Source organism: Hibiscus syriacus, unplaced genomic scaffold, assembly GCF_006381635.1.
Source record: "Hibiscus syriacus cultivar Baekdansim isolate YM2019G1 unplaced genomic scaffold, ASM638163v2 tig00010263_pilon, whole genome shotgun sequence".
NCBI classification, from domain to species: domain Eukaryota; kingdom Viridiplantae; phylum Streptophyta; class Magnoliopsida; order Malvales; family Malvaceae; genus Hibiscus; species Hibiscus syriacus.
In genome coordinates, this window is record NW_024062210.1 from 599,846 (window position 1) to 611,786 (window position 11,941).

The 11,941-nt window shown below is 31.9% G+C and overlaps 1 protein-coding gene and 2 pseudogenes across 4 annotated transcripts; all 3 read left to right on the forward strand.

Annotated features, from left to right (window-relative positions):
- The first annotated feature begins 204 nt into the window (after positions 1-204).
- LOC120203723 lies at positions 205-671 on the forward strand (annotated as a pseudogene).
- A 2,135-nt stretch (positions 672-2,806) lies between these two features.
- On the forward strand, positions 2,807-3,854 carry LOC120203722 (leucine-rich repeat extensin-like protein 6). 4 transcript variants are annotated; one of them, XM_039203913.1, is made up of 2 exons: positions 2,807-3,354; positions 3,505-3,854. In XM_039203913.1, exons 1-2 carry the CDS (start codon positions 2,973-2,975, stop codon positions 3,600-3,602), a joined length of 480 nt encoding a protein of 159 aa, XP_039059844.1. In that variant the 5' UTR covers positions 2,807-2,972; the 3' UTR covers positions 3,603-3,854. The 4 variants fall into 4 exon arrangements, with proteins under 4 accessions (XP_039059844.1, XP_039059845.1, XP_039059846.1 ...); XM_039203914.1 differs by having other exon boundaries at positions 2,814-3,244; positions 3,398-3,840; XM_039203915.1 differs by having other exon boundaries at positions 2,814-3,218; positions 3,399-3,839.
- Positions 3,855-7,447: 3,593 nt separating this feature from the next.
- On the forward strand, positions 7,448-11,414 carry LOC120203724 (annotated as a pseudogene).
- Positions 11,415-11,941: the final 527 nt, after the last annotated feature.

Below are 11,941 nucleotides of genomic sequence, written 5' to 3' on the forward strand. Positions count from 1 at the left end.
CGATGTTTAACGTGCTTTGTTATTTGGGTTTGTCAAACACAAACTTTTGGCCTTTTCGAAAAGGTTCGCGCTCTTTATTGACCTTGAACCCTTATCTTCAACCACGCACACTTAATTAATTATGTATATATCCTTATATTTCACCCACCGAGAATCTTGTGTGTTTTAAAGTAAGTATAATAGAAACCAAACCAGTTTTGTTGTTTAATCATCATCTGTCAGAGACAAAAATCTATAGCTTGAAAATGGGGAATAGTTTTGGTGGGATAAAGACTAGCAAAGTGATGAAGATAAATGGTGAAACATTCGAGTTGAAGACACCGGTGAAACCCGAGGAGGTAGTTAAAGGTTATCCAGGGTATGTTTTGTTAGAATCAGAAGCTGTTAAACATTATGGTATTCGAGCTAAGCCATTGCGGCCATGTCAGAAACTGAAGCCCAACAGGCTTTGCTTCTTGGTCCAGTTGTCCGAAGCTCCCAAAGAAACGGTTCCGAGGAGGGTTCGGTCGGGTTTGAACATGAGTGCCGAGCAATGAGGGTGAAGATGAAGGTTCCCAAGAGAGAAGTGGAGAGGTTGATGAAAGAGAGTGAAAGCGAGGCGGTGGTAGCTCAGAAGATCATGTAACTTTGCAAGGCTGGTACGGCCGGAGACGGCGGCGATGCGATGAAGGGGACTGGTAATTAGGAAATTAATTTTTTTTTTCTGCCTACCAAAATTAATTGGTTTAGGACTCAAACATATTCCTTGAGCCAAAATTTTGGATATTGACCCTAGAATTAAATGAACGCCTCTCATTTTTTTTAAGTAAAAATAAATATAATGCACATTATGCAACATATATAAATTTTAAATATAAACATTATAAGTATATTACATATGTCGAATAAATGTTTCTTATTTTAATTATCATGTCTAAATAATTAAATTATTTTTGTCTTTGTTTATTCCTGGTAGAAAAGGGTGAGTTTCGTGGCAATGAATGAAGGAGGAAGCCAAATCGTTGTAAATTCATAACAAAGCAAAGCAATGGAAGATATGGTCAATCCTCCACACCCTCTCTTAGAGCTTCCCTTGCATCTTCATCTTCATATGTACATAGATGAGAAATTAATTGGTCTTTGTGCAAATATTTAACGTTCGAATATATCATTGTAAATTGAATAAATTACGTTGAGAGAGTTTTATAATGATTTATATAATATTTGATTTATACAATATTTTTAAAAAGATTAATTTTATCGTTTTTATTTTTACTTGTTTCCTTTATTTTAAATCTCTGCTTATTTGTATTAGTGGGAGATTTATTGGCAAATAGTGCAATACAAAGAAGTGGTTGTATGCCACATTTGTAAGATATTAGTTTGGTAAAAGTCATTTTGGCGTAAGATTAATATTAAATTATTTTTTCTTTTTTACAAGAAAAATCATTTGACTAAGTCTTTTAGGCGTAATGTCAAAAAAAGCCCCCAACATTTATTAAAATTGTCATTTTTGGCACCCCATAGTTTCACTTTAGTGCAAAAAGTTATCTCCATAGATAAAAATTATTAGTTAACACATGATTAATGCTCCAAAATATGAGTTTTTTTAACCTAAAATGATATGTTGAGGGCTAAAACACCTCAGATAAAAATAATAAGGGATAAAGTGATTATTCTATCAAATGTTAAAGGCCTTTTTGGACTAAAACGAAACGTTTGGGGGTCAAAATGCTTCAAAAAAAAAATATACATCAAAATGACAAACATTTTGACAAATATTGAGGGACTAATTTTAACATTAAGTCAATCTTTTAAGATAGTAACTCTACGACAAAATTATTACAATCTATTAGATTTATTATTATTATTATTAGCATGGTTAATATTTTCATTTTGCTGTACATTTTCCTAAGTATATATAATTAACACAACAATTTGTTGATGCAAATTAAGCTATTGCAATTGAATTAAGACTGTATTCCACTTATGATACCCATTTCTCACCCACTATGTGTACTAATTGTGACCTTAGTCTGTACATATTCATCTTGGCGAAGAATCGAATAATTATTTTCCTCTGCTTAAAGAAAAATTAAATCATACAGCTCCAAAATTTATATGCAGCCCCAGCCCAAATCAATTGGATTCTTGCCCACTACATATGTGCTTATAATTTTTCATGCAAATTGATTTGTAGTGTTGCTTAGCTTGCACTTGCTTCATTGTTGATTTGATTGGCATCCCTCATATGTATTTGTCAAACCTTCAATTATTAGACTTTCCTTTCACAAGCACTAATCATGTGTGCTCCACATGGACCACTCCAATTTTAGTTCATATTATTTAGTTATATAATACAATTCTCACTATTACCAAACACATAACTTTATCACTGGTATACAAATTCGTTACAAAAAAGTATTCAACGCATTGTCGGCGAAGAAGTCATTAGACATTATATTTATTTAACTCGTTTTTTAAAATCTTTACTAAGTTAATAGATAGAAATTTATGTTAAGAGCAATATAAAAAATAGAGAAAAAATATAATAGATTCAAAATTAAATTATTAATAAAAATAAAAAAAAAATAATTATAAGTATGAAAATTTTAAAAATACGATCATATTTTATATCCGTTGGACCATACTGTCAAACTAATATTCGGCTACTTTATTATAAGGTAATGTTCGCACTTGAAAATACCACATTAGTTAGAAAGGTTTGTGGGGGACCCTATACTTTTTGGACCGTCCTATATGTAATGGAATTGGCAAAGTAGACAAAAAAGAGCCCTTAAGGGACACGTCTCAGTTAACTCCATAATTTTGCACTATGGAATCCTTGGCTTTTATATCCCAATTTCAGTTTTCGTCCTTTCAAAGTCTTTAATTTACCTAATAACGTAGTCAGCAGCATCAACCACAAGCACTTCATCTTTCACAAATTTCCTTTTCATCTAATCTTCTGTCCATTGGATCGATTCGTTGCGATGTCGAAGAAAGCAAACCAGTTCAATCTGCCGGTAACAGCCCTGTCAATATTCTTCGTAATCACCACCGTTGCATGTCCCATCAACGGCTTGGTATCAAGGGAGCTTGATGAGAACACGGCACCACCAAGTGATGATCAAGGCATCAAGTGTACCCCATCATGTACACAAAGTCCTCCACCACCTTCCCCACCTCCACCTCCTTCTCCACCTCCTCCTTCACCTCCGGCATGCCCTCCACCGCCGTCACCACCGGTGTTTTATCCACCACCATCACCACCGGTGCAGTATCCGCCACCGTCACCGAAAAAGCCTCCGTCCCATAGCTGTCCAGCTGGACCTACTCCACCATCCGTTATATACACAACTGGTCCACCAGGGAGCCTGTATCCTATCGAGCAAATTTTGGTGGTGCGAGCCGGAACATCACCACCGGTGCAGTATCCGCCACCGTCACCGAAAAAGCCTCCGTCCCATTGCTGTCCAGCTGGACCTACTCCACCATCCGTTATATACACAACTGGTCCACCAGGGAGCCTGTATCCTATCGAGCAAAATTTTGGTGGTGCGAGCCGGAATTTGGAAGTGGGTTTATTGGCTCTGGTTTCTCTACTCCTGGTGGCTTTTTGAAAGGGGAGATATTGATTTGGATTTGGAGGTCTCCTGGGATCTTGTGCAATAATATGGATATGGTGAGCATAATTTACTATTTTCTTCTAGGACAAGAATTTTTTTTTGTCGGAAAGAAAGTAGGAACTTACTACTTGCTGTATCAATTGATATTGTTCAACAATAAGTTATTTATCAAACAATTAACAATACCAATTTAGTTACTTTTATATATATGTGTGTGAAAGTTAGAACAATAATGTTATGGGATTTCTGGGTTTGAATTTTGAAAAATGAATTTATTCGATAGAGATGTTCAAGAAGGTGCATAACTTTAATGTTAGGTTTATTTATTACTTTATGGTTTTCTTACTAAAGCCGTCTCAGTGGGAATAACTTTTTTATGACTAAAATTATGTTTTTTTTTAATAATAAAATGAAGTTATTTTCATTATTATAGAAATAATAATATTAATCAAATTAACATTTCATTGGTATTTATGTTTCGAAAGAAATTTATATATATATTTTTTATGAAATTTGGTTTTTATCTAGTTGGTAAGTTTAAATCTAGTATTTATTTAATATTAGTTTTTTTTTTAATTTGACTTCAATACATCATTACCCACTAAAATATATATTTTGTAATAAGTTGTCTCTTAAAATGTTTTTTCTGTAAAATTAAAATTTTTATATTATTGTCCCACTCATTAACTTTATTAAAAAAATTAAAGATAAACTACATTTTTAGTCATTTAATTATTTTTTTATTCTATTTTAATCATCCTATTTTTCTTTTAAATTTATAATATGTAAGAATTTATTTATATTACATTTTTACTCGACATATAAATTTTAAGTTATAATAATAAATAATAAATAATAAATAATCTATTAAGTTGTCTATGATTTAACTGAATAGGAATAGGTTGCTTAAATAAACTTTTTTCCCACAGAAAAAGTAAAATCCGGAAGGATTCATGAATTTCGATTTGCCTATGATCAACCAACAACACATTATAATGTAATAATTTAGAAATGGAGAATACTGTGGCCGTAGGATTTAATCTATTGGCAACGGGATGAGAAGAAAAATCAACATCGATTTTATCACCAAATGTGGGTCTCAATTTAGTACTTGTACTTTGGCATTTTGACACATTTTGACACATCATATCATCATGTCCATGGTCGGTCATGACTCATGAATTTGTCCAGTGGAACTTTTACTCTTTTACAAACGCTTTCTAATAGCGTTGGGGAAATATGGTTTAACTAGCGTTTCGTTACTTAGAATTTTCCTTGGGCAAGACAAAAGATTGTTAGGCAAAAGTTGATTGGTCTCTAGTCCACGCGGCGCTGTTTAAGATGGGTTTGAACTACAATTTCAACCTTTAATTATTACTTCATTTTAAATGTAGTTGTTGAAACTCCTCTATCAAAACTTGGCGTCTTCTTTCTCATTTAAAGCCCGCCGACGAGGTTTTACTTGTGGTGCCAACTGCCAACGTTATAGTTTCAGTCACTTTTTTATTAGTTTAAATAATTATAAGAAAATATTTATTTAATTTTTTTAAAATCTATTAATAATGTATATACAATATAAATATAATTATTCGAATTTATAATATCTAGAAAGAATAATATTTTTTTACCATTAAAATCACTTGATTAAACTCACTTATTGAATATTTAGAATAGTAGACGTGGACTCTCACTGTTTAATATATGTTGTATTAATTAATGTGTTTATGTTTGGTTATTACTCTAAAACGTCGTGATTTAGACGAAATTAATTGGTACAAATATTTGAAGATGCTCATCAAAAGTATTCATGATATTAATTGAACACCGTTAAGGTTCCACCTGAATTATAGCATGTTCGAAGATCATATTGATTCATCATATTCATCTTAAACAAATTAAGCCTTTAATAGTATTAATTCAATGATAAAGGCATTTTGGTCATTTTATAATTTGGTGGTATTTTAGTTTTTTTTCAAGCACTAGAGTTTCAAATCTTATTAATACTCATTAAAAGTATTAAAATTGAAAAAAGGTATTTTGGGTTATTTGGGCTCAAAATGGCTTGAAAAACTTTAATTAAGACCGTCGGTTTTAAAATCCAATGGATCAGATCCGAAACTAAGGGTTAGTTTTTGAAAATTATTAAAATTGAGTAATACAATTTAAAAAATGATTATGTTAAAAAAGACATAATTATGAGGTCTAAATGGTGGTGAGTTGGTTACTGTCATGATGCAAAATTAAAAATATTCTCTCAATACTTTGTTTATTAGATCCCTTCTTTTCGATTAATTACTTTTATTATCACACATTATTAAAATATATATATATATTCGACAACGGTTCAGTCTCACTAACACGGACACCACATGATATAAAATTATGACTTAGGAGCTGTTTGTTTGTCTCTTAATGGAACCATTCAGCATTGAATGTTGAACCGTTCAACATTCAGCACGTTTGTTTTGCACCTCTGTTTGATTTAGTGTGGACTGATTCAGCAAAACAGTACTGAATGATTCAGTACAGAAGTACATTCTGAATGATTCAGAGTCATTATCAAACAACATGTCACATTCAGAGCTAATTCATTCAGAGCATCTGAATCATTCAGTATTTAAATCATTCAGCGCTTAATCATTCTGAAGTAAACAAACAAGCCCTTAGACCTGCAAATTGCATTGCCTGGCTGCTTTCTTTCTTATACCACATCCTCAAAAGATCCATCTCTCAAAAAATGAGATTTAAATATATATTTTTTAAATTAATGTTTAAAAAAAAATCAAATTAATATATGAATAAGGTAATTTCTCTTAAGTTTATATCTAAATAGTTTTTCTCTTAAATTGATATTTAAACTTTAATTTTATCAATTGTTTTAGTATTTGTATTATATTTTATAAAATTTAAAGTTTTTACTAACAAAGCACACACATGATTATATCATCATCGCATATAACTTTATCTTTTATCTTTTTATTTATTAAGTTTTTATAAATTTTAAAAAAATTATAAATGAGATGAGATAAATCGCGAGCTATCCGAGTTCGACTTGTTAAAGTTTGGTCAACATTTAATTGAATGGAATCGGTTCAAACTCGAACTTGACTCAAGTTCTTAAAAAGTTAGAGCGCACTACTTGATATATGACTCGAAATTTTTTTGCACATTCTAATAAATTAATTTACATTTATATGTTTTTTAAATGCAATATAATATTTTTATGTACTTAGGGTGTGTTTGGTTTACGGAATGTAAGATTATCAGTGGGAATATAAGATTATTAGGGAATAGGATTACTGAGAATGTTGTATTTTGTGTTTGGTTGGTTTAGCAGGAATGTAAAATTACCGTGTTTGGTTAAATGAATAAAAGATTATTAGAATGTATATTTGATCAAATTATTCTCATTATATATTTGTTTTTTAACAAGTTGAAAAATGTTTATATAGTTTCTTTAAAAAAATTAAATTCATAAAATTTATATATATTTTTTTACAAAATTAAAAATATAAAAGGTTTAATGAAAGGATAAAATTTTATTTTAACCCTTGAACTTTATATAAAATTTTAATTATAATTTTGTTTGTAAATATAAAATAGTTTAAAGATAAATTTGTAATTTAACCTTCGTAGAATTTTTATTATTCAATGACATAAGAAAGATATTTTTGAAAAAAAAAATTAAAGACATTTTAGTCCAAAACATCAATAATCCAACAATACATAAAAAAATAAAAGTAATGATTTTCCTGATAATATACCTAAAAAAAAAAAAAAATCTACTATTAATAATTCCCAGCTAACTAAAAGGGATTCCCTTCCCAAAATCCCACAATCCCCCAAACCAAAACTCCCCCTTAAGGTTCAAATTTGAGATCAAAGAAGTTTAAACTTCGAACATATCAAGCTCAAGTTTAAACTTCAATCATGCTAAGTCTGATAAATTTAAGTTTTTTTTTTAGCTTGAGTCAAGCTTGAAATTTTACTTCAAATTCAAATTGAACATCTCTGGGACGCTTCTTTACATGGGCATCGTTTCGTTTGATGCGGTTCCCGTTATTAGACACCGACCGGCTCCTGGTTCCGTTACCGATGTCCCCAGGTTTACGAGAAGATTAAAGTTGAGATGAACGAAGACAATTCCTCTGCTGATGCGGTGATTCACTGGTTTCTGATTGGGTTTTATGATTCCGGATCATATTTTGCAAGAATTAGTGTCCTGGATTGGGTTTGTTTCTCGCATCATTTCAACTTTTAAGCTTTATTTTTCATTTATTTTTTCTTCTAGGTTTGGGTTTTGATAGAATTTTGAGGAACTTGGAAAATGTAGTTAGTTGTATTTTTCGTGATGTTTTTTATGTTTCGTGATTGAGTTAAGACTTAAGTATGTTAGAATGAATTTTACAGAGTCTTGAAAGCTTAGAAATTTAGCAATGATTTGTTTTTCTTTTTGCCTCGGTAAGTATAGAATGCTGAATCAAGAAATCATTTTAGCATTATTTGAATTATTTTACTATTTTTTTTCTAAGAAGTAGACCCTATTGTATTCTAACCATCTTTCAGGACTAATTAGGATCCGAATACATAGGTTCTACTTCTAGTATAAACCAATTGAAAACGTAAACTCCTTTGAGTGATTAAATTTTAATTCGGTATTATACAGGTGGTTTATTGATAATTTGATGATAGTCTTTTACATTTAGGCTAAGACGAACTCAATACTTTAGTACCAGTGTTAGGATGGTAAAGCAGTTGCCATGGTAGCATTGCGTAATTGGGTTAGTTGATTAGGTTCCTTGTATAACTTGTTATTGTAATTGTTTACGGAAGTAGTTGCATGTTTAAGGTTTTGTACGTTTTCAATTAATTTTTAAGCTTTTTATCTTATGCTGATTCATGATTTGTGGTCATATCTGAAGTATATGTTATTGAAATATTGTAGATTTTGACTATTTGGAAAAATTCTTATTAAGGTGGGGAGTGGAAGCCTTGTGTAAACAAGTCTTCCGAAGGTATGATTTCATTCCCTTTATTTTACTGTAAGCAGTTCTTTCTCTTTATTTTGGTTGTTTACTATATTCACCATTTTAATGTTTTACTCTTCTTTTAACTATTATAGATTTACCTGAATCAAATGGTTACATATATGTTGAGACAAATGGAGGCTTAATTCAACAGAAGACATCCGTTGGTTATATTCTTCATTAGTTTCTTTTAAGTATTCATGCTTTACCTCTGTTTTATAAAAGCTTGCCTGTTTATGATCTTGTTATTTATATTTTCTCTGCATGGTTACTTTGGGTGTTTTGTAGATATGCAATGGAGTTGCTGTGGCAGGCTATCTTAATGCAACACTTCTGATCCCTAATTTCCATTTTCATAGTATATGGCGAGATCCCAGGTTATTTATAATCTATTTTCAGTTCTGTTCCTTATAACCATATTTGATTATGTTTAACTAATCAGTTTTTATCTCATTGACTGAAGTCCGTGTTTGCTGTTTACTTTTCCAGCAAGTTCAAAGATATCTATGATGAAGATTATTTTATCAATGCATTAAAGAACAATGTACAAGTTGTTGATAAGATTCCCGAGTACATAATGGAACGGTTTGACCACAATTGGACCAATGTCTACAACTTCAGAATTAAAGCATGTTCATCTATTCAGTATTATAAGGATGTAGTGCTACCCAAGCTCCTCGAAGAAAAGTGAGTTTGAACATTGATTTTTGCTTAGTTGTTTCTTTTTAACTTCACAGTTGCTTAGTTCCATTCTTTAGCAACAAATGGTGATTGTAAACATTATTGCTTATAGTAACACTATATGAACTACATTATGTCTTTTCTGTATGCATTTTGTGTAATTTGCCATATTTTTCTCACTGATACTATATTCTAGTTATTTTGTTAATTTATGCTAGTGTTCCTATCGAGTTTCTCAGGATTATAAGGATTTCTCCTTTTGCAAATCGCCTATCATTTGCTGCTCCTCCTGTTCAAAGACTAAGATGCTTGGCAAATTATGACGCTTTACGGTTTTCAAGTCCAATACTAAGCCTTGGAGAAATTTGGTTGCAAGAATGAAAAAGCTCAGTGCAAATACTGGGAGGAAGTATGTTTCTGTTCATCTTCTCTTTTAGGAGGTTTGTATTATTTACATATATGACATATTATGATGATTGATGACCTTTTTAACTTAAAAAATATCACAGTTACGATTATTAGTTGCATTTTTATTGACTCCATTTTTGTACAGTGTATAATGTACTGTTTCTGTCATATCCAGGATATGGTTGCATTCTCTCTCTTGTTGTGAGTTTGATGGTGGGGAACAAGAAAAAGAAGACATGGAAAATGCGAGGGAAAGAGGTTGGAAAGGAAAATTTACCAAACCTGGTCGAGTTATATGTCCTGGAGCTATCAGGATTAATGGGAAATGCCCACTTACTCCTCTAGAGGTATTGTTGGTTGCGTTTTTTTTTGTTCAGTTTAATGAAGTTGCTTTCAATTGAAAATGGGTTGCTTTTGCAATGGGTTTATAAGTTTTGTTGATGGTTTGTTTTGATATATTCTTGCACCTATTAGGTTGGATTGAATGCTTAGAGGAATGGATTTGGTAACAATACATATATCTTTTTGGCATCCGGTAAAATATACAATGCTGAGAGAACAATGGCTCCATTACTAGAACTGTTTCCCAACTTGCAAACGAAAGAGATGCTGGCATCCGAGGAAGAACTTGCTCCATATAAGGTCTGAAGCATGTAAGATTCACCACTTCTCTTTCTTTTTTTCTTTTTCAGTAATGCTTTTGAGATTCTATTTTTTTATCATGTCTTTGATGGGATTACTGCTTTCAGAAGTTTTCTTCCAGGATGGCTGCCATAGACAATACCGTCTGCCTTCATAGCGAGGTGCTTGTGACAACTCAAGGTGGAAACTTTCCTCACTTTTTGTGGACCATAGAAGATATTTGTTTGGAGGGCACTCTAAGACGATTCGACCTGACAAGCGAAAGTTGTCATTGCTATTTGATAATCCTAATATAGGGTATGCATTTATCTTTTTTCCTAAAGTAAAGACTGATTAATTGATTTAGAGATGAAAAAAAGAGGACCAAATGATAAAAATGCTCTATTTCTAATGATGAAACATGTATCAACAATTATTTTAGAATGCTTCTTATATTGTGATTATAGGAAATAAGAACCGTTGGATACAATATAGCTTCCTTTTTTATTCCAGGCGGAAAAATTTCAAGCGACAAATGCTGAATACGCGGTCCCATAGCGCCTCAAAGGGGTTTGAACTGAAAAGGCCCAGTGATTCAATATACACCTTCCCATGCCCCGATTGCATGTGATCTGCTTGGAGAGGGATTCCAATTGCCGTATCTCCTTCCTGTTACATATCGAGAACAACTTGATGCTGACCCCTGGTTTTTTGTGTCTAATTCGTTCATTCTTTTCATCCTCTTGTTGTGGCAAGAGGGCATACAATTCAATTTTGGGTGCTTCTTGAGGGAATTCCTTTTTTCGGAGATCACATTTAGCTAATTATTTCACCGGATTGAGTTGATGGCGGCGGTGCTGCTATTTTTCATATGATGCTCGAGAACATTGAATACGGCAACTGCAATCCAAGGGATTGCCCCGGCATTAACCTGGAGATGTTTGCATCTGTGTGTTGTAGTCTTAAAAAAACATTGCATTATTTGAGTCATTGTGATATTGTTTTTAGATTATTTTGTGTAGTAGGAGGTTGAGTTGTAAGAGTGTAAAACACAGGAAGCAATTCAGGTATTGATTTCAGTGGAAGTTGTTGCTTAGATTCATGGTTATGTGAATCATTTTAGCCATGGACTCATTGTGGCTTTACAAGCTACAATAGTTTTTTTCATTTACGATACGAGGAGCCTCGCAAAGGCTAACCACCCTTAACTACCTTCTGGTGTGAATATATAATTGATCCAACGGTTGGATTTGTAGATCACAACATTATATTCCCAAGTCACCATAACTATCATTTCGTAATTAAGTGACAAAAAGAAATTTTTAATGTATAATTTATATTATAAGTGAAAATTTATCAAACACATTACGAGCAATAAATTAGTTATTCAGTGCATTTAGTTGCATTATTGTATTATTAAATAAAAATTCCTAATAATTATAATAAAAATAGTCAATATTTTATTCCATATATGTAAAGAAAATTATTTTTAGCTGTCACTCCCCAACCGCCAGGCTGAAAGTGGTGGACTTGTCAATGTCTCACGTTTTCAGTGTTTATTGAATGAGCCCCCACCCTAAGTATTTATACTCCGCT